This window comes from Pteropus medius, unplaced genomic scaffold (genome assembly GCF_902729225.1).
Source record: "Pteropus medius unplaced genomic scaffold, Ma_sr-lr_union100, whole genome shotgun sequence".
NCBI classification, from domain to species: domain Eukaryota; kingdom Metazoa; phylum Chordata; class Mammalia; order Chiroptera; family Pteropodidae; genus Pteropus; species Pteropus medius.
The window spans coordinates 18569864-18593707 of record NW_024352784.1 but is presented as its reverse complement, the minus strand read 5'-3'; the positions used below and the strand labels follow the sequence as shown (position 1 = coordinate 18593707).

At 34.6% G+C, this 23844-nt stretch overlaps 1 protein-coding gene across 2 annotated transcripts in view; it reads left to right on the top strand.

Annotated features, from left to right (window-relative positions):
* Window positions 1-273: 273 nt before the first annotated feature.
* Window positions 274-23844, top strand: part of SLC36A4 (solute carrier family 36 member 4) — a 41169-nt gene continuing 17598 nt past the window's right edge. Inside the window, exons 1-8 of one of the 2 annotated variants that reach the window (XM_039847667.1) lie at window positions 274-528; window positions 10683-10788; window positions 11951-12041; window positions 13223-13311; window positions 14409-14504; window positions 16340-16424; window positions 21240-21467; window positions 23426-23524. In XM_039847667.1, coding sequence (XP_039703601.1) covers window positions 477-528; window positions 10683-10788; window positions 11951-12041; window positions 13223-13311; window positions 14409-14504; window positions 16340-16424; window positions 21240-21467; window positions 23426-23524 — 846 coding nt within the window. In that variant the 5' untranslated portion in view covers window positions 274-476. Of the gene's footprint in view, window positions 529-10682; window positions 10789-11950; window positions 12042-13222; window positions 13312-14408; window positions 14505-16339; window positions 16425-21239; window positions 21468-23425; window positions 23525-23844 lie in introns of those variants that run through there. The other variant, XM_039847666.1, reaches the window with a different exon arrangement.

The following is a 23844-nucleotide window of genomic DNA, read 5'->3' as shown; positions in this document are numbered from 1 at the left end:
TCCAACAAGGATAGGGGCAAATACCCTCCTACTTTTCATTCTCCAAGGTGCCTTATAGAATTCTAACAGGCTCCTGAAATTTAAGTTCGTGGTCATCTTTAAAGACACCCCCCAGGGAGTTGATAGGCCTGGGTCTCTGCCAGCTCTAAGCTCCCATCTGGTTATCTCCAAAATGCTCCTTCTCTCCCGTTACCCTGCCTTTCTCCAGCCTGGCTTCCCCTCGCAGGGGTCTGCTCCCACTAGCGCCTTTCACCGGCAGCGCTGTCTGAGCCCCAAGCGGGCCCCTCGCGCATCTGCGCCTCCGCGGGGCCGGCCCGCCCCACTGCGCATGCTCCTGCTCGCACGGGCCGGGTGTGTCGGGCCGGAGGCGGGCGCCACGCAGGTCGGCTCGACTGGGGAGGCCTCGGTCTGACGCGGGCCACGCAGCGGCGGGAGAGCGCGCACCGGGGCGGCGGCGTCCTGGAGACCCCCGAGAGATGGAAGCGGCGGCGCCGGCGGCGGCCGAGGCGGCGGGGCGCGAGGAGCTAGGTGGGTGCTGCGTGCGGGCAGCGGTGCGGGCCGCCGTGGAGCGGGGCTGCGCGTCAGCGGGATGCGCCGCGGTTCCGGCCCCTGAGCTCGGCCTTGGCGGCGGAAGCGACTGCGGGCGCCTGGGCCGCCGCCGGCCTCATCCGGGCTCAAGTGGCTTGCCCCCGCCCCCCCGCCCCCCCGCCCCTAGACAGGGAGAGACGCCCGTGTTTTTCTTGTTGTCGAGGGGTTTGGGGGTCAAGGCTCAAGGTATTGTGGTCTGGCACAGGTTTGAATTTAAAACCCAGCAAAGCAAACCTCCTTAGGACTTTTGGGGTGAGCTGAGACTTGGGAGGTGACTGACTTCGAAGTCAGGGTCAACAAGGTGTCAGAATAGGGGTGCGTGTGTGTGTGGTCAACGAAGAGAGGAATCGAATCTATGTAGATTTAAGGAAAGAGATTTTTATTTGGGCCCATCTGAGGATATTGCCCGAGAGCAGAGTTCCAAGAAGCCTTGGCATAGTGCTCTAAATGTAGGCGAATGAAGGGATGTTTATATAGGCAGGAGGACAAAGAAAAAGATAGCTATGCACCAACAGTTTTAGTTACATACACCCAAGGATTAACAATATACATCAGGTGGGGAGAATATACAGATGAGGTAGGGCCGTCAAGCATCTGGAGTCGGGAGTGGTGGCAAGGGGTCTGGAAGCGATTATTTACGTTTTTGCGAGGTTGTAAGAAAGAACAGGCACTGCCTTCTATAATCATCTGTCTTTTTAATTGGAGCTGTTTGAAAGTATACATGGCTAGCCCCACGGAAGGCCTTGGTTAGAAATTTACCGTTCCCTTGATTACAGATCAAGTTGGAGCAGCAGTTTAAGACACCCTTCTCTCCCTCTCTCTCTGTGTGTGTTGGGGGTGTGGTGCACTGTGTGTACATTTCAAAGGCAAGCCAGGGAATGTAAAGCATTGTTTATAGTTTCCCCCGCTGTCAAAGGAAAAAAAAAGTGAGAATCAGGGTAGTAATATTATCCATCCCCCCACCTTATATGCATTATATTTAGAAATATTTTTAATTTGATGCTAAATGATTTAATAAGTTGAGCTTCAAAGAAATACTTTATTATAGTAGCTGGCATTAGTTGGCAATTAGTTGGCATTCCTATACTGATTTGCAAGGCACTTCAATTTGATTTCTTTCAAGTCATAATGATAGAAGTCAACTGCATCATTTTGACTGTTTACTGTGGGTCACATAGTGTGCTAAGTTAGCTTTACATATGCATTGTCTCCTTTAATACTCACAACAATGGGATGAGGTAGATGGAATTATTCTCATTTTATAGATACACTATTTTAAGCTCATTACTGGCAGAACCCAGAATTTGAACCCAGGTTTATCTGTTTTAAATTCATTACTAACCCATCTAGGTGGGAATGTGGGGAAATGTGCATTCTCATATATTGCTGGTATTGCATTTTACCCTTAAAAATGCACATATTCTTTGACCCAGCAATTCCACTTCTAGAAATATTTCCCAAGGAAATAAGTCACGTAATAGGTACTTATATCAGAGGTGTTCGTTACATTCTTTGTAATAGAGAAAAGCTGGTAACTATGTAAATGTTCAATTAAAATTGTTTAGATAAACTGTGGTATGACCATATAGCCATATATTGAATAGCCATTTTAATTTTTAAACAGTTTTATCCTTTTATTAATTCAACACATTTATTGATCTGCTCCCATGTGCCAGGCACTGTTTCAGACACTTGGGATACATCTATGAACAAAACAGATCAAGATTCCTGCTTTCATGGAGCTTATATTTTAGTAAGAGGAAGCAGATAGTAAACAGCAAAGACAATGAATAGTTAATTATGTAGCACATTAGGTGGAAAGTGTTGTGGGGAAAAAAGAGCAGAGTGAGGGAAAGCAGGAGTGAGGGTGGGGGCTGGGTAGTTTATAGTATTTTATAAAGTGGGCAGGATGGACTTTATTGAAAAGGTGAGATTTGAGTAAAGACTTGGAAGAAGTGAGGTAATTAGTCAAGTGGATATCTGGAGAAAGATCATTCCAGGCAGAAGAAACAACTAGAGTAAAGAAAAATAACAAGGCGGCCAAGGTGGCTGAAATAGGAGGATCGAGGTGGTGACAAGGCCAGATTATGTAGGGTCTTGGAGGTCATGTAAAGCCTTTGGCTTCTACTCCGAGAGAATGGGGAGCCAATGCAGGGTTTCAGCAGAGGAATGATTACACTGGCTGCTTGGTAAGAATAGTATATAAGGGACAAAAGTAGAAGCAGTAGGGTATTTCAGCAATTCAGGAAAGAGATTTACATGTCCTTCACAGCAGTATGGGAGTAGCAGTGGGAGTGGACAAAAATAGTTAGACTCCGGATGTATTTTGAAAGTAGAACCAAAATTATTTCCTCATAGATTGGATGAAAGTGAGAGTGAAACAGAGGAGACAAGGATGACCACAGGGACCTGAAATTACCATCAACTGAGATGTTACAGGGCTTTTATAATATGTGTTTGATATTTATAACATTCTTTGACGTTTCTCTTTTCAAGAGAAGGAACTTAATTTCCTTCCCTTTGAGTTGTGGGCTGGATTTAAAACTTGCTTCTAATGAATAGATTATGGTGAAAGTGAAAATGTGCGACTTCAAAGCTAGGTCCTAATTGGCGTTGTGCCTTGCTCTCTTTAGGATTCACTCACTTGTGGGGAAGCCAGCTCCCGTGTTGTGAGACTACTTAAGCAGCTATAAAGAAGGGGCCATGTTGCATGAAATCGAGGCCTCCTGACAACAGCCATAAATTGTTAACCAGTACAGATGGGTAAAGCCACAGGAGGAACAGGTTTGGTGGTGAAGATCAGGAGTTCAGTTTGAGATATCTGTTAGACAGGAAAGTGCAGATGTTGAGTAAACAGTTGGATTATGTCTAGAGTTATTAAGGATCTGGTCTGGAGATAGAAATTTGGAAGTCATCAGCATATAGATAGTATTTAAAGCCATGCAAGTTTATTATTTCTTTTTTTACACTTTCCAGAAAAAGACACAAAAAGGTACTCATGATCGCATTGTCCATCTATATCCTTGTTAATTTATTAACGTTTTGATATATTTCCTTTCATTTTTATTTAACTTTAAAACATCATTGCAGTCACACTGTGATTATCTAACTTCTTCCTGTTTTATTCAAACTTCAGAACCATAATTTAACATTAATATAAGACTTTATAGAGTAGATGTGCTGTACTTAATTTAGCAATTTCCTGATTGTTGCACATTTAGGTTGTTTCCAAATTTTCAACATAAATAATGTTTCAATTAAAGTTTTTTGTGGAGAAATCCTTTTTTACATATACTAGCTTGTCAGAAGTGGAATTATTAGGTGAAAAGGATATAAACATTTTTAAGATTTCAATACATATTGCTAAGTTAATGTGATTTTTTAAAATTCTGACTAAAATTGGAACTTTAGGTTGATTGTAGTTTAGGAAATTGAGGTTGAAATAATTAAGCAATGTGAGACAGCATATAAGCACTTCCTAATTTAAGAATGTTCCATTTGTATGCACCATTCATGTATACATATGGTGTATAATATATGGTGTATACTATTGATTGAAGCCAGTGTTTATTCATCTATAATTTTTCCATTTGTAACTAGAAAAAATTAGGTCTAAGTAGTTTGACCTAATATCTGTCCATTGCTTAATAGTATTTTGTAAAGCATTGTTAATTCTTACCTATAGAAGTAACAGCATTTTTCAGAGCTTCCCAGTTCAACACTTGCCCAAAAATTACAGCAAGACATTGTCAAATAATAGACTTTGGTGAAATGTAAATTGGATTTTGTAATTTTTAATTACTTTCTGTGAGTGTTCTGATTTTATTTCACACGTTTTACTTGTTAAAACTTTTACAATGTTATATTTTTAAGTATTTGTCTCCTCCACTAGTCTGTTTCCATCTAGGTGACATGTTTTGCTTACCTTTGCATACTCAATATTACAGCACAGTTTATAGCTCATAGATGCTCAGGATTATTATTAGTAGTAAATTAATTTCTTGTCAAAGATTTATATTTAAAAGTCCTGTACAATAGCATAATTTGCTTCTAATATATCTAATATATCATATCATTATATACAATAGCATAATTTGCTTCTAATATATCATTGCTTCTAATATATCCTATATAATGATATATTAGAAGAAAACTAGTAGTTATTGATTGCTTATTTTGTGCCAAGGGCTAGGCTCTATGCTTCAAATACATTGTTTTATTTCATCACAAAACCCTTTGAGGTAGAAGTTATTATTCTCATTTTACACATGAAGAGAGATTCCTGGTTAAAATATAAATCAGATCATGTCACTCCTCTGCACTAAACTATTTTTGTGTTGTCAGGTATGGTAGCCTTTACTCACATGTGCATTTGAAATGTGGTTTGTCCAAATTAAAATATGCTCTAAGTGTAAAATACACACTGGATTTCCAAGACCGAACATGAAAAATGGAGTGTAAAATACCTTGTAAATAATATTTTATGTTGATTACATGTCAAAATAATATTTTAGATATATTAGGTTACATAAAATTTCTTATTAAAATTAATTTCACCAGTTGCCTTTTTCCTTTTTTAAGAAATGTGCTTACTGGAAGTATTTAAATTATGTTTGTGGCTCACATTCTATTTCTGTTGGTCAAACCAGCCCTAGTGGCATTCATGTCCCACAGAATAGTCTACACAACAGTGTACCCTCATGCTCTGTTACTCTCTGATCTCCTCTCCTAATGTTTCCCCCTTGCTCACTCTTTTCTAGCTACTCTGGCCTCCCTCCTACCAGGCTCACCTGGTTCTCTGCATCCTCAGAGCTTTTGCCTTTGTTGTTCCCACTGCCTGATTTCTTTTCTCCAAGATATTTCCATTGTTCATTCTCACTCCTTCATGTCTTCTCTAAAATCCCACTCTTCTCTGTGAGGCCTGCTTCGGCTCTCCTATCTAAAATTACAGGCTCTCCCTCCTTTTCCTTATTTTTTATCTTAACATTAGCGTGCTCTCTATTTTACTTCTCTTATTTGTCTGTTTCCCTCACTAGAATTTGGGCTCCATGAGGACAGGAGTTTTTGTTAGTTTCAGTAATTGCTTTATTCCCGGCATCTAATAGTACCTGACACATATTGGGGCTCCGTTAATATTTGTGAAACTGAATTGAAAATGATTGCAACCACTTTTATTGAATATATTCAGTCAGGAGGCATAGACTTTTTGTGAGGAGAGGCCATTGTCAGTAAATAATGGTGACAGTCCATTAATAGAGGCTCTTGAGAAGGGCCAGAAACTAATACAATTTGTGAGAGGACTTTTATCTCTATACCAGCCCCTGGTGTATGCTCTGCCTGCAATACTGATGTGCATAAAAGCCATCTTAGTCCTTTCCACCCTTCTTACTAGCAAATCAAAAGGTAAGCCACCAGAATCTGTTGAACCCAGAAAAGCAACTCCTGTGTCTTTGTCAGCTCAGGCTGACTAAGAGCTCTCTTCCTGGTTTACAAGAGGTAGTCTTCGTACTGTGTCCTCTTATGGTGGGGAGAGAGCTCTGTACTCTTGCTCTTATAAGGACACCAATCCTATCCTGGGGCTCCATCCTCATGACTTTATCTAAACCTAATTACCTCCCAAAGGCCCCATCTCCTAATGCTGATACATTGGGGTGTAACATTTCAATGGATGAATTTCAAAGGTTAGAAACATTCAGTCCAAAACATCCTGCTAACTACTTCTTTATGGTTTCCTAGTTTTCAACAAGGGATAGGTGCCAGGAAAGCAGATGAACACTAATTGTTTACCCCATGTCTCTCTGACAGGGAGTGAGCACTCAGAGTGAGCAAGGGGAAGAGGAGTAAGATGAGATCAGAGAGGTAACAAAGACGGGATGATGTGAAATAACCAAGAGAAGGATATGGTAGTGGTGATGAGTGCTGCCTTTCTCGAACCTGAGCTAGAACTGCTCACGGGAAAGGGATTGTGGTTCTTGACCACACTGATTTGAAAACTTTAATCTTTTGCTTACAATTTTAAATGTCTGTTATACCAAATTCAATGGAGGCTTTGATCATTTATTTTCAGTTACCTTTGCCAACTTTTTCCTTGAATTTAAAATATTAGTGGATCCCTAGTATTCTGTCTTCAGCTCTGTTCTTCTCCATACAATCTCCAAGTGACCTCATCTTGCCTTTGGCCCTAATTATTTGCTACTTACATTCTGATGTAATTCTCAAACCTTTAGCCCAGAATTCTTTCCTCCTCTCCAGACCCTGTTTCTAACTGCTCATTTAGTATAATCTCAAAGTACATGATTTAAAAATTGAACTCATATTTCCTCCTTAACATGCACTTATTTTCTTTCATGCACTTATTTGTTTATTGAGCATCTACCATGTTTCAAATACTAAGGATGCACTATACACAAATCAGGCATTCCTGTCACTTGGTAGAGAATGCAGGCAAGTAAAATAGACCTTTACAATACAATGTGTTAAGCACTGTTATAGCGGGGTTATAGGGTGCAATGGGAACACCTAGGAGAGAGACTTAAGCTAGGCTTGGAGTTAAGGAAAATACTGAGAAGTTGTGTCTAAACCGACACTTAACGGATGAGTAAGAAATATAGTAATTAGACAAAATTGGAAGGAAAGAAGAGGGTATGGAGAACAGAGTTTGATTCAGGAGGGAATAGTGTATGTGAAGGCTAGAAGCAAGAGAAAGGGAGAATGCCCTATGAACTTGAAGACAGCTCAGAACTACAATCCAGGAATAGATCGTTCTCTCCTTAGCCTTCAGAAGGAACTAACCCTGCCAACACCTTGATTTTGGACTTCCAGCCTCCAGAACTGGGAGATAATAAATTTCTGTTGTTTAAGCCACCCACTTTGTAGTAATTTGTTATAGCAGCTCTAGCAAACTAATACAATAGTTTGTTAAGATAAAGTATCAATTTACTTTGAAATGACAGATGACCATAATTTATGATATTAATAGGTTTCTTAAGTAAATATAGGTAGTGCATATCCAGTAGACCTAATACTAGGAAACACTTAATTTTCACTGTGCACAGATCTAGGCTGAGCCACTTTTGATACTGGAGAACAATAAACAAGGAAATCCTACAAAATAATCTGTAAAGAATGTCTTGAAAATTAAAGGATTAGAAAAACTACCCAGAGACAAAAGTTGGAGAATTTGAATTATAAACTATCCTCATTAATTTACACACAGAGATTAAGAACTTTTGATAATTCAATGTATTTTACTTTATACGTATTAGCAACATTTTTAGAGGAAGAATATTTAAATGACAAGAATAGAATATTTTCAAGCTTCTTTCAATATTCATTTTTCAGTTGTGGTATGAACACAACATGAGATCTACCCCCTCTTAACAGATTTTTAAGTGTACAATATTATCTATAGGCACAATATTCTACATCAGATCTCTGGAACTTCTTGCATAATAAATTTGATACATGTTGATTAGCAACTCTCTATTTCCCCTTCCCCACAGATCCTGGTAACCACTATTCTGTTCTCTGCTTCTGTGAGTTTGAGTTTTAGGTACCTCATACAGCTGGAATTGTGCAGTATTTGAACTTCCATGACTGGTTTGTTTCATTTAGCAAAATGTCTTCAAGGTTAATTCTTGTTGTTGCATTTTGCAGAATTTCCTTTTTTAAGGCTAAAATTTCATTGTATGTATATATCTCACTTTCTTTATTCATCTGTTAATGGACATTTAGGTTGTTGTCATATCTTGGTTATTGTGAATAGCATTGCAATGAATATGGGAGTGCTAATATCTCTTCAGGCTCCTGGTTTCATTTCTTTTGGATAAATACCCAGAAGTGGGATTGCTGGATTATATGGTAATTGTTTTTAATTTTTTGAAAAATCCCCATACTGTTTTCCATAGCAGCTGCAATATTCTGCATTCTTATATAAGGTTTCCATTTCTCCACAACTTCACCAACAGTTTGTTGCCTTATTTTTTTTCCCATATAATGGCTACCTTAACAGGTACGAGATAATATCTCACTGTGGTTTTGATTTACATTTCCTTGATGATTAGTGACATTGAGCATCTTTTGATATATCTGTTGACCATTTGTATGTCTTCTTTGGAGAAATACCTGTTCAGATCTTTAGTCAAATTATTAGTCTTTTTTTTTGTTTGTTATAGGAGTTCCTTATGTATTTTGGAAATTAATCCCTTATCAGTTATATGGTTTGCAAATATTTTTTCCCATTCTGTAGATTGGCTTTTCACCCTGTTGATTGTTTTCTTTGCTGTGCAGAAGCTTTTTAGTTTGATGTAATCTCAGTTGTCTATTTTTGCTTTTTTTGCCTCTGCCTTTGGTGTAATATTCGTGAAATCACTGTCCAAAACCAATGCGTAAAGCATTCCTCCTATATTTTCTTGTAGGAGTTTTACAGTTTTAAGTTTTACATTTAAGTCCTCAATCTATTTTGAGTTAATTTTTGTGTATGGTATAAGATCCAGTTTTATTCTTTTGCATATGGATATCCAGTTTTCCCAGTACCATTTGTTAAAGAGACTGTTTTTTCCCCATTGTGTATTCTTGGCACCCCTGTCAAAGATCAGTTGACCATATGCATAGATTTATTTCTGGGCCCTCTATTCCATTGAGCTATATGTCTGTCTTTATACCAATATCATACTGTTTTAATTATAAAAACCCCAGATAGCCAAAACAGAGTTGAAAAAGAACAAAGCTGATCATACTTCTTGATTTCAAAATACTTTACAAAAAATATATTACAAAGCTAAAAAGCATCTCCAATATTTTAAAGTACAACTTTTATGAAAAACTGTCATGCTGAGTTCCCATTAGCGCTGGGATAATAATGGTGGCTGCCCAAATCCTCATCTCTCCACATATCCTCCCCCAAAACCTGTTAATTCAACAAGTAGTACAAATAAACCCATTCATGAAATTATCTTTTTAGCATTACTAGGAAACCAAGGATACAATAAACTTCAAACTATATATAAGTAGGAAAATAATCAGCAGATTTTAGAGTTCCTGTTGCTGCAGCAAGCATGAAGGGTGGGCGGAGGCAGGGCTTCAAAATCTCTTTGGAAAAGAGGAGGCTTGGAAGAAACAGTGAAAACCTCCATCATAAAAAAAAAAGTCTAAACTAAAGTGTGAAAAGTCTAAACAGAGGTCAGAAAATATTCTTGTTTTTAGGGGCACATAGAATAAAGTGGCATGATAAATGTAACTTACTCTCAGATAGTTCATAAAAAGTGATATACATTTGAGAGAGAAATAGCAAACATGGCAAAATATGAAAAATGGTAAGCCTATAAGGGATTTATAGGAGTTGTTTTGTATTATTATTGCAAATTTAATGTAAGTTTGAAATTATTCCAAAGTAAAGTTTTAAAAAGTTATGTCAGTTGTTTGTTCTGGACTAAATTATTTAGGTTCCTCCAGTTCTCTGTTAAGTAAATTCATTGTATATATTTGAATGGAACAAACTTTCATGTCTTTGAGATATCCCGTATTTCAGACTTACTAATGCATATCAGTCATCTCAATAAATTTAAATTTAGTGAATTTTACTAGAACAAGAGACACAGTGATGACTAGTGTTGCTTTTTTCCCTGAAAGGAATAAAATCATGCTAAAAATTGCTAGATAATAGAGCAGATTTTGATACCAAAATTTTAAATATTGGAATGGCTTTATAATTTCCTTGATGTATTTAAAAATCTGATTATATATAGTATGATTTGAAGCTAACAGAGATGACAATTCATTTATTTCTTCATATCTCTCATCCCATAATTTTGTAATTTTCTGTAAACCTCTTGTAGACAAAGCAGAAAGTTTTGCATTGAATACTTACGCTTTTCACTTATCACTGTTTAGTCTAAACAAAATATCCAGAAAATAGTCTAGTTTTTTCTTTTTAAATATGCTGATACTCAGGATATTAATGTGAGTTCATTTAGGGTAGAAATAATAAAGGTAACTAAAAGTTGTATGTCCTACTTAAAAAGAATTATTTCTACCAGCCTTAACCCAATTTTTAAAAGAATAGTGAAGTTCTTTTTTTTTGTTTGTTTTTAAAGATATGGATGTGATGAGGCCCTTAATAAATGAGCAGAATTTTGATGGAACGTCGGATGAAGAACATGAGCAAGAGCTCCTGCCTGTTCAGAAGCAAGAGGGTATTTCGTAAGTGTTACAGCTTATATGTCTCCTTTTCATTCAGTATGTATTTTGTAGCCATCTTTTATAGACGAGGCATTTTATTAGATACTACAGAAGACACAAAGATGAATAAAACGTCCCCTAGTCTATTTGAGAAAGAAGAAATACATCTAAATTTCAGAGCAGTGTATAGGAATTATTACAGTGATGAAACATATCAAATGCTATGGATCTTGAAGGGAGATCTGATTGAGAGGAAGAGAAATTTTAAGAGACATGACTTCTGCAATGGTTAGGAGTTAAATGGTGGGAGGTAGGTAGTAAACCCTTATGCAGAGTAAATGGTATGAAACAGTCATGGTAGTAGGAAAACAGTGGAACTTTTTAAAACTTTTTATTTTGTCATCATTAATAGATTTGAGTAAGTTCTTATTCCAATAGTAATTTAATGATTAATCAAAATTTTAATTGATCATAAAAGAATAGTACAAATGATTAATCAAAATTTTAATTGATCATAAAAGAATAGTACAAATAGTACAAATAGTACAAATAGAAAAAAATTTTTAAGGAAGTATTTTTGTTTCATCAGTTTAAAATTTTTACTGTTCTTAGTTTATTTTTTTCTTGATCGAGAGACCTCATTCAAATGCCTCTTGGAAACTTTTCTTAGGTAAAATCCTTTAGGGAGTTCATTAGGTCTACAAGTTAATATTTGTCTTGCCTGATGATACACATAGTTTTAAAATTTGTATATATTTTCTTTTAATTAACTTCCTCTTAGGTTGATCATAGATCAGATATGGTTAGTACCATGATTACAAAGACAGTGTCAATAAATGGCTCTGTCTTACCAGCGTATCCATATATAATCTTCAACAGTGTTCTGAATACTGTAGCAGCAAAGAGTGTCATGAGAAAATTACCCTTTCTTTATTACTTTAATATGTACAAAAATATTTTTACTTAAATATCTCTTTTACAAAAATACTTTTACTTAAATATCTCTTTTACTTAAATGGGCCTATTACAGAGATGGCCTATTTAACTTCTGATTGAATGGAAATGTTATTTGATTCCTTGCCTAGATTAATTTTCAGTTTTTTTCTAATGCTAAAACCATGATCATGTGATTTTAATAGCTTTTGTTCTAAAATATATAATTCTCACAACATTTACTTTTCAGATTTGTACAGACTCTTATGCATCTTCTTAAAGGAAATATTGGAACTGGCCTTTTAGGACTTCCATTGGCAATAAAAAATGCAGGCATAGTGGTAAGACTTACCATTGTTATCTCTAGTTAAGATACAGTTATCAATCTTAATTTACAGCAGAAGTCGCCACAAGTTAATATCTGGCCTACTCAGATAAAACATGGTCAGGTGACAGTTAGATAATAATTTAGCCATTGCATTGATAAAATTATGTGAACTATAAAAATATCTAACAAAAAATGAGAAAATTACTCTTTGTTTCTTCTTAATTACTGCTTCATATTTTTTGACAGAAAGATCCTAAAACAGTATTTGGTTTCCCAGATATGACTTTCAGGAATTTAAGTAATGTATTCATATCAACAAACATATTTATAGAGCAGATCATTTGTATTGGTGAAATTTTATAGTATTTTAGAATCAGAATAAAATATGTAGTCTTCAGATTTAAAGAACAGTAGTTAAGAAGAGGAATAACAATATCTTTTGAAAACAAATATTTAAAGTATTGTTAGAACTAATTGTAATCACAGAGAATCTTGATAGGGACAATTCACTAATGAAGTAATGAAATTATATTTATTTCTCCGTTTTTTACTGGCTAGTTCTCTAACACTTGTAACTATCATCTTTCTCTGCATTTGACTTTGTCCACCCTAATTTAGAGAAACTTAAACATTTCTGATTATAAAAATAAGCTTTGGTAATATTTTGTGTACATCTCAATCCAGACATCACTTTGATTTTAGTAATAAATAGTTGAAATTTTTTTATGTACCACTCTTTTAAATAGTAATTTTCTAGGCACAGTTCCCCACACATAGTAAGCGCTCAACAAGCAATGTACAGAAGTGGATTGCCCACAATCCCATATTGAAACAGCATTTAAAAAAAAATAATTTAGAGATAATGATGCGTAGTTGCATATCATTATTTTGGTGGGACACCAACAGTGATAGACTGCCATCTCATGTTAATATGATATTGTATTCTGTCTTTGTCATATCTGTATTCATAGGTTTAGATAGCCAAGTTGACAAGATGGAATCATATGTGGTTGTCTTAAGTATTACTAAAATTCTCCCAATGGTTAGCTTTTCCTTATGCAAATGGCTATTTAATCATTTGTCCAACAAATATTTATTCATTGCAAATGAGTAATCTGTTGTCTCATTGCTTATAAGCCAACTTAATTTTTGTTAAACTTAAATATTTAAACTTTATAATTTTTTCCCCTACAGCTTGGACCAATCAGCCTTGTGTTTATAGGAATTATTTCTGTTCATTGTATGCACATTTTGGTACGTTGCAGTCACTTTCTATGTCAGAGGTAAATGTGGATTTGTTAAGTCTATTTAATTTATTTTAAAGCTGTGTAGTTATTGCAAGTATCAGATAGTCATATTTCTGTTGTGCTTTGCAACTAGCAGTTGTAGTTCCTATAATCAGTTATAAAGACAAATCTAAGATAATATAGAATAAAGTAGCATTTCATATGATTGAAATCTGGTCAGAATATATTCTTTTAAAATAAAACCTTACTAGTGAAATCTGGTCAGACTATATTTACTTCTTTTGAGATATAGCCTTGTTAGTGAAATAGAATGGTTTCTTTTAGTGTAAATGAAGAAAATCAGGAAAGGTATATAGGGAAATGGAGGCAGCAGTACTGCTTTTAGTTATAGTGTAATGGTCTTCAGTTTGTTAGTAATTAATTTTGGGGTATAATGACTTTGGTGCTCTTTGCTGATTATGTCACTCGGTAGATAGTAAAATAATATTCTTTTTTCTTTATATTTGTATCATGAAATGCTTCTACTGGACAATGGACCAACTTTTTAAAAAATAAATGTTAACCTATCCTAGTAAACTAATATTCTAATCCTAACTGTTGTTGTTAAATGTTCTTAAAACTGGGTAAGTCATTTATGATCTTTAAAGAACATGTATACTTGGAAAAGAAGTGGGAGCGAGGACATGGGGAAATAATACCTACTTCATGGGGCTATTTTAAGGATCAAATATGGTAGTTTATGTGAATATATATTGTAAAGCCTTGTAGAGATGTATTAAATAGTGCTAGTCTAAGAATGGAATAAAAGAGGCATGAACAATGTAATTGATGTTTTTAGGTAATTGAAATATTTAAATCAGTGAAGAACAAATATGTTATGCGAATGCTACAAATATATAAACTTTAACAGTAGATAACAACTAATCTATTGGTAATAAGGGCAGATGTAAAATTTTTCAATTTCATGAGACATACTTTAAGAGTATGCAGATCTTGAAATTTCAGAAACTCCTCTGTCAGAGCATAACCTCATATTCATTAATTCCCATTTATTTGCTGTTCTTTTCGATGGGAGGATTTATGGACCAACTTAATTTTTTTTTTTCATTTGCATGTATGCCATTAAACTACAGATTTAAAAAGTCAACGTTAGGTTATAGTGACACTGTGAGTTTTGCTATGGAAGTAAGTCCTTGGAGTTGTCTTCAAAAGCAAGCAGCATGGGGACGGTAAGTACTTGCTATGTTATTAATATCTGGTTATTTAAATTACATTAATTTTTAAGTAATTTAATCTGACAAGATACATGAACAGAAGTTACATTTATACTTTTCTAAGTATAAAAGTATGATAAAGTTGGGGGATTAAACAATCTTTAGACTTAGGCAGATCTCAATGCCATTTCTCAATTTTGAGACCTGAGTCAAATTATCAGAGTTTTTTTTTTGTTGTTTTGTTGGTTTTGGGTTTTTGTTTTTTCTTAGTTTTCTCACTATCAGATGAGTTTGTAATAATACTTGCCTCACAGGATTATTATAGTAGTTTAAATGAAATTTATAAAGCACCTGGGTAACCTATGATATAATGATGTTCAATAATTTTTTAAGGAATAGGCAAGAAAAATGTCACGATCTCATTATATCAAATAAAACCGTACTGTTTAGCTATATGTTCAGTATGTATTTTGGCATACTCTTTATTATCTTGTTTAAATGTAACTCATTGGTGAACATGGCTAATCAAAGTCACATGAATACAGGACTGAAAAACTAAGGCAATCAACAAAATGCTTACTGTGGTACAAATGATGTGTGCAGTGGAATTTAGAAGAAAAAGAACCATATTAATAGGGTAGTATATGGCTAACTATGGCCTTTCTGGGGATTTTCAGGAGTTTAGATTTGTTTATGAGCCATTCAGAGTTCCTGATATGCTGAGTAGGAAAAGGAAGAAAACAAAGCTTAATGCCATAGGGATTTGCCGCCAGAACTGTATCTTCTTCCTTCTTCTGCCCCAGTCCAGAGGCAACCTTGTCTGTTTTTTTCTATCAAGAAGAATGGCTTTCAGATAGAAGTGGTTGGAATGATTATTGCTGGGATGCTAAAATCAAAGATGGATAAAGAGATCTTAAGAGTATACTTAAATGTAATTCATCGGAGAGAAGAAACTTGGGTTCATTTCAGGGTACCAAGATTACTTACAAATTAGATTCCTGAAAAACCATAGAGAACTGTAGAGTTATGATAAGCATAAAGATAGGCAAGGGCTCTTCTAGTTTCAGATGGCAGAGGGAGGATCGGTAGATTTGTAGAGCACATTATTTGACAGCTTGACATTGATGGTCAAACAAGAGACTATAATGAATTAGTAAGTGCGTGCTATTTTAGTCACTCATTGTTCCCAGAACAAAATTGAGAAGTGTGGGCTGTATTTTAATAACATGTAGGCAAATTTGTAACTTGATTAACCGCCATACCCAAATAATGCTCATTTGACTGGTGATATCCCTTCCCTACTCCTGATTACTATTTTATGTAACTGGAATTTTTTAGAGTATCTCATTAAAAAATAAAGACAGAGCTAAGCTACTAAGGAGGTCTCTAGTGGTATGATTTAGGGCCACGCCCCCAGTCCTCTCCAATTCTATATTCTTACTAGTGATTTGGATAGTAGAGTATGCTCGTCATATTTGAAAATGACATGAAGCTGGGAGAGCTGGGAAATATATTGGGTTGATCTGATAAAAATTTTGAGAAGGAGAAATGTGCTTAATCTAAAAGAAAAATGTTTTCATGGTATTTTATAAGCAGATACTCTTAAACTGTTGAATTTCAGAAATGATGAGAAAATTTTGGCTTTTTAACTTAATGGAATGTTCTTTTGCTCTATAGTAGTTCTAGTGACATACTGATCATACATATATGATTTTTAAATAAAATAAATATTTTAAGGAAGTAAAAAGAATATATACTGTTATAAAATGTTTTAAAATAGTTGAAAATAAAATATATATTGACATTTCAGCAGCTCTTATTGATACTTATTTGTGAGTATCTCTTTACAGGAATGTGGTTGACTTTTTTCTGGTGATAACACAGCTGGGATTCTGTAGTGTTTATATTGTCTTCTTAGCTGAGAATGTGAAACAAGTAAGTATTTTTCTCTAATGAAATCATTTTCTTCCAATGCCATAGTTATTGCATCATATTTCTTCTGAATGAGCCATGGTTGAATATGCAAATGTGTTTCTTTCAATAAATCATGTTCCTTTGTAGATTTTCCTTTAGTCTTCTTTTCTGCAAGGTGGATTCCTGCTATTGTTGGTTTTACTTCTCGTTATTATATCAATGATGCTTGTTCTTTCACACCAGAACAGGACATAATTTACTGATTCTTAGCCACCTGAAATTTAGATACACAAATATGTTTGGGAGCATATTTTTTACATTGATGTTTTATAAAGACATATATAAGGCTTTAGCCAGAGCCTAAAAAGTGAAGTAAAAAAGTGGGCATTACTAAAATCCAATAATTACTGCCATTGTCTAAAAAGATGCTGTGTCTAGAAATATACAGTGTTCTATAATTCTCTCCATATTTGAATATTTGCTTTAAGAAGTAGTAGTACATTCTTGGTAGAGGTGGTCAGTTTGAACAAACATGCAAAGCACTGAAATAAAAAAAGCTCCCCTATCAAAACAATGCCAAAGTACATTTCTTTATGTGCCTTAACTGTTAGATTGTTTTTACTATTCCTACATTACCTCCAGCTCTTTAATTATTAGTTTAATTAATATTTATTAATTATCCACATGTGCATGATGCAATAGTAGGCATTGTGCATAGTCATCTATTAGGTATTTTAATGCAAAATTATGTGAATATGTTTTCTAAAGAATCCCATATACATATATTTGACTCACTTTTCTAAGTACAAAGTATGCATTATTTTCTATTTAGACCAAGAATAGGCAAACTTTTTTTGTAAAGGGCCAGATAATAAGTATTTTCAGTGTTGCAGGCCATATGGTCTCTGTCTCAACTCAGCCATAGACAACAGTACATAAACAAATGGATATATGTCTGTATTCCAATAAAATTTTATTTGGAAAAATAGGCCAGATTTGGTCTATGGGCCATACTTTGCTAAAGCCACCAGCTTAGATTTTTAATGTTTGAAAGGCTCATTGAGTCAGACTCCCTTTTATAAATAAGAGAGTTGATGCTTTCATTAGCATTATCCATTATTGATGATGTGCTTATGATTTTACAAGTATTTAATTCCACAAGTTGCATATTCCTAGGACTACAAACTCAGTTAAGAGACTGTTGTCAAGCACTGGTAAGATAACATCTTACCAATCATTCATGTAGAATACAGTGGAAAGTATGCCTTTCTAGGATTGTGCAACATGGTAGTACTGTATCTTTTCTGTTACCTCCAAATAGAACAACCAACAAGCTTGATTTGAATTCACAAGTAATAGTAATAATGCTTTATAATCTTATATTTATAAGCTATGACATATTTAATCTTTACAACTGCTCTAATATAAGTACTATGCTCATTTTATGAATGAGGAAACTGTCACAAAGCATGAGCAATGCACTAAGTCATATGAATTATGCTGAAATCTAGGTCTCCAACACAGTTTCCACCCAGCATATTAATTGTTCAACACTGGACAGAACATCGTCTGATTTTAATTTGCGTGTGTGTGTGTGTGTGTATGTGTGTGTGTGTGTGTGTATACGTGTACATAAAGAGTATATAAAATGCATAAAATAAATGTCTATAAACTTAGGATTAGTAACTTTCTCCTGTGAAATACTATCAGTTGCTTCCAAAGTTAAATGGAAGAATTTAACTCATTTGCACATATGCTAGAAGACCAAGTAGAAAAAATGACTCTCTGGGAGCTAAGGAGAATGCCTGTTGTAGATAGAAAGATGAAAGTCCTTTTGAGGCATAAAGAGCAACATGGAAAAAGACATTCCTTGAGACTTGAGAAAAGCCGAAAGCAACAATAAACACATTATCTTGGCAGAGCAGACAGATGGTCACTGAAACAGCATCTTCAGAGATTTTTACTCTTGGCAGAAGAGAGTAAAAGTGTTCTCTCACTTTCGATAGCAGTCTCCAAGAGTAGGTACATGGGTTTATTAAACCTTACCAATTACAGCTACTGTTATAGTTAAAAACTGTGAGATTATTATCACCTTATTCTACATAAAATTGAAGATATATAGTTCATCAAATTAAAGAATTAAGAGTTTAGTTGCTATAGAGATGCGGGAACCTCCTGCTCTATAACTGCCATGTGGCTGTTCGTGGTCCCATTAGGCCACTGTGGACAATTGGCATGGTGAAAAAAACCATAGTGCTTCCAGTGATTCTAGTCCATTGTTGTTAAAGCTCCTGTCTGTTTTTACTCTAAGATACTCTAGAAAATTTCAGATAGATAAAATATATACTATGGACATGAAGAATGGGAAAGGGATATTATTATTAAGAAAAAATATAGCGATACTAAAGACTCGATGTGGACTTTAGAGTCAGAAGATCTGAATTCAAATCCTTGTTCTCAGTATTAATTCACGTCGGGCAAGATCCCCTTATCCCTGGTCAGGCCTCAGTTTCCTTATTTATAAAATGAGAATAGTAACGAAATCTCCTCTTGTTCCTCATAACCTTATTGTGAGGTTCAGCTGACAAAAACCTTTGTAAAATGTAAAGCAGCATACAAATATAAGGTATTATGGCTTTAATTTTGCATTTTAGCTTTGCTGAAGGCATAATCTGCCTTTGGAATTGTAACCATTAAATTACTGGATCATTGATAAGTTCATAAGTAGTGGTTTTTAGTAAATTTGAGCTCTTAAATGAAAAGAACTGAATTTAGTAATTTTATTTTATAATATTTATTTCAGTGTTTTGCATTTTGGTAAACATGTGAGATCATAGGAAGTCCTATTAGATAGCCAATCTCTGTCTCTAGAGGGCACCAAAGGACTCAAATGTTTATCTGAATCTTGCTCTGGGTATGTATCTACATTTTTATTTTATTTTTAATCCTGAGAATTTTTATAACCATCTTTCTGCTGAGAAATAATAATTATTATGAGAGATTTGTGATAGAATTAATTTCAAATTCCCAAGCACTTAATGATTCAAATGGCACTTTTTAAAATTGGTTATGTAACTGCTTTTCTCTTGCCAGATACCCTTGTTAGAGCTTAGCTTTGATCATTATCTAATCTGATTATTAGAAGTGTAGAAATATTTGGCTTCAAATAATTTGGTTACTGAGAAAATTGAGTCGACAAATAAAATATGTTAAGAGCCAAGTAATGTGAATTAACCAATTTAGCTTCTATTTCAAATTATAGAAAAATAATACATGAAGTTTGGATGGCCAATTACAAGATAAATGTGAGCTATGCATTTCTGAAGTGGTACATGGAGTAACCTGAGAGTTTAGTTAGTCTATTATGAGTTATAACTTGCCTGTGTAACTTGAAGCCAGTAGATATATTTCCTGCAGTCTCAGGTGAGGTATATACATTTGTAGTGGCAGTAAACGTTGCTTATCGTGGATTATAAGTGTAAAATGAAAGGAAACACTTGAATTGTTAATTATATGAGAATTTTGTTCTAAAATTCTAATTTATTGGCCTATTAATACTTAACTATATTTAGAGAGAGAGAGTGGAGGCCAGGTGGCCACTTCCACAGGGCCTCCCTTTCAGGGTTGCAGTATTTTGGTCAGGTTAATGTGAAGCTAGGTTCTGGAGCCTCAAGCCTAGGTTTGACTTCTAGAACCACCACTCACTGGCTTGATATCATGTAAGTTTCCTTTACCCTCCCTAAACCTCAGTTTCCTCAACTATAAATTGAAATTAATGCTATCACCCACCTCAGAGAGTTGTTTTGAGGATTAAATGAGATATATTGTATATAAAGTATTTAGTTCAGTGTCTGACACATAGAAAGTACTCAAAAATGCTTGCTCTTAATTTGATTTGGTTTGTAAGAATTTATCCAAAGATTTGATAATGTCATTGTGTTCAAAGGAGGGTATAGTGTTTGGGGGCAAATAGATTTTTCACTGGTACTTAAATTATAGTATGATCTGCCTCTGCTATGAGTTTTTAAAATTGTTTTTCAAATTCTCCATCATTTCATTTCTATTTTAAGTAAGTTGGGTTGTGTGATTAATTAAATCAGAGACAATTTTTAATATATGGAGCCTGTAAATCATTGTATATCTTTTGAAAGCTGAATATTGATATGTAGAAGTGGCTGAATAAATTTTAAGGTAAAGTTGATTTACTTATAGAAGATTTTTGTTCTAGCAAAAATTTATCTATTATCTAGTGTATAGCCATGCATGAATTTAGTGGATTCTTAACAAATATTTATTGATAGTAATGATAATTTATGAACAATTGCTTTATAAAAGTTTTACAGTTAGACTGTAATTTCTAAATTTTATTTTGACTACATTTCTTAGAGGTACTTAGAGCTTGTTTCCTACTCTGAAGAATATTAGAGTAGCACATTCAATGGTCATTCTAGGCAAATATGCTTCCTCTTTTGATGATCTCAAAAGCAGATTGAGCCTTTGCAGGAATCATGAAGCAGCATGGTTTATTACAAAGCTTCAAAATAAATTAGTTAAATCTACTCATAATTTTCTAGTGAACTTTCCATTCATGATATGATAGAAGTTATTTTGTAACCCCTATTGTGATTATCCTTAAATTTGTTATTCATTCATTCATTCATTCATTCATTTCTAGGAAGCTAGAATATCTTGAAAAAATGTAGATATTTGTTGTAAAGGAATTTATCATTGAGGGCATAGACCAGAATTTTCTTTTTATTTCCCTTTTATGATTATAAGTTGATGTAAGTTTTTTTTCCCCTCTCTTCATTATTCTCCTGATAATCCTATGTGTAGGTTCATGAAGGATTCCTGGAAAGTAAAGTGCTTGTTCTGAATAGTACCAGTTCATCAAATCCATGTGAGAGAAGAAGTATCGACTTAAGAATATATATGCTTTGCTTCCTTCCATTTATAATTCTCTTGGTCTTCATTCGTGAGCTAAAGAATCTATTTGTGCTTTCGTTCCTTGCCAACATTTCCATGGCTGTCAGTCTTGTGATAATTTATCAATATGTTGTTAGGGTAAGTATTACATGTTTTTAACTGTAATATGCTTCTTAATAAGTAAATTGTTTATTTTGAAGTGAAAGTAATGACTTGTAAAGACCCCACTTCATATGTGGCAATACCAGGAGATAATTAGTAAACTTTGGTTTTCTTGTGTGTGATACTCCTCAGTTAGAAAAGTATATGACATAAAGATTGAAAGCACAGGCTTCATAGTCAGATCTGGGTTTGAATCTTGATAAATACACGTCTGGGCTTTATGACATAGCTTCAGAAGATAGTAATACCTACCTTACAAGAGTTGTGAGATTTAGGACCGTGCCTTTGTACACTGCCTAAATGAAACAGAGGACTCATTAGTATTTTGTTTACTCCTTTAAGATGCAAATCAATCACAAGATATGGGAATATAGATGTAATTTTATAATTTTCTTTCACTTCCAAACCTTTATTTACTGCCACCACTTTAGTCCACTGCCTATACTATACTAGATACAGACTACACTAGTCTGTATCCTTTTTATCTGAAGTATGTGAATATGTCAACTGATTTCATTGTCTGTAGTCTGGGGATTCTTAACCCACTTTCCTTAAAAGAATCTATTGATGGGATTCAGGAGATCTGAAATAATTAAAATTACTTGTGAGATATAGTGTTTATATGTATATGCATTTTTATACTGAGCAGCTTAGTATAGCTTTCATGTCTCAAAGGGGAAAATGATCGAAAAGGTTGTGAATCCCTGTCCTATTCTTTCCTGATTCGATCCATCTTATATATTGCTGCCAAAGTAATTGCTCTAAAATCTTCATTAACAATCCTTTATAGACTCTCTTACGATGGCTCTACATTTCATTTTAACCCCCTCTCTGAATTACAAAACCTGTAGACTCTTTCTTATAACATGTAAGAGTGGAAGCGGACAAGCAGGAAGATCTCATAAGGCTTTCTGGAGTCCATGACCCCTTAGCTGAATGTGTGAGTCAGTGGAGCAGAAAAGGAGTTTCCTTAGATAGAATGGACAGTGTGAGCCTTGAATAACAGTGTAGTATTGTTATCAAATAATCCAAACACTTTAATACACTTGTCCTTCTGACCTAGGCTTATGTTTTTAGCCATGTATCACCATTAAATAACACAGTTCTTCCTAAACTTCAGATATTCTAGACCTATTTTCCAGATTATCTGTGCTTTCATATTTCAGTTTCTTTGTTTATCCTCTTTCCTTGGCCTTCTATTTTATTTTCAATCAGATAAGGCAGAGAACACAAGATGACGAGGCAAATAGGGACCAGTCTTGAGGTAGCTGAAACAAGTGTCCATTGAACAAGATATGTAGCTTGTGAGTTTCCAGATAGTAGAGAGTTGGAATGAGACTATGAGTTGGGACCAAGTCATCAAAGCCAGAATCAAGGCATATGCACAAACAGTAAGGGTAATGGCAACTGTCAGTTCAAAGAGTAAAACACTGAAACCGGGGAGACCTGTACTAGGGAGTAGCACAGAATTATGAGGTAGAAAGCCAAAGTCAGGAATCAGGTATCCTAGAGACTGAAAGAGCAGTGAAAATCGGGTAGAGAATGAGATTCGTTAGACATCATCGACAGTGATTAATAACTGATTATATGGCTCTCAGCTCAGACCTCGAGTATGCTTATGTATTTCCTGTTGTGGCAGGAGCTATACCCAATGTGAACAGCCTAAGACTTGCAGGTGGAAACAGGTAATCAGGAGCATTTAGCTCAGTTGGAATGCGTGGGCATGAGGGAAACAATTGCTTTTGGCAGTGACATCTTAACAGCTTGGCTATATTTAACATAGGATGCTTAAAGTGTTCATTGAAAGAATTATTCACTTTTATAACACATTTGCTGTTGTGAAGCTCAGAATTATATGATTTTACTCTTTCATTTAAAATTTTTTAAGATAAGTAAAGGTATAACTTGCTTTATTTGTTTCTTCTTTTCTGCAGAATATGCCAGATCCCTACAACCTTCCAATAGTGGCTGGTTGGAAAAAATATCCACTTTTTTTTGGTACTGCTGTATTTGCTTTTGAAGGCATAGGAGTGGTAAGGATTTAATGTTTATTATTTTTTAAAATCTTAATACAAAGATTTAAGTCAAGCTACATTTAGAAATGTATGTTTTTCTTTTTTGTTTCTATTTTTGATATTTCTATTTTTGATATTTCTAGAACACGATTTGCAGTTTGATATAATAGGCTCGACTTAAAGTTTATCTTCCACTAACCAAGAGTTTAATCTTAAATATATCACTTAAACTCTCTAATTCTCTTTATTTGTAAAATGAAGACATTAGATTATTTTTAATATTTTATTATGTAAAATTTTAAACCTATACAAAATGTAGATAATCATATGATGAACTT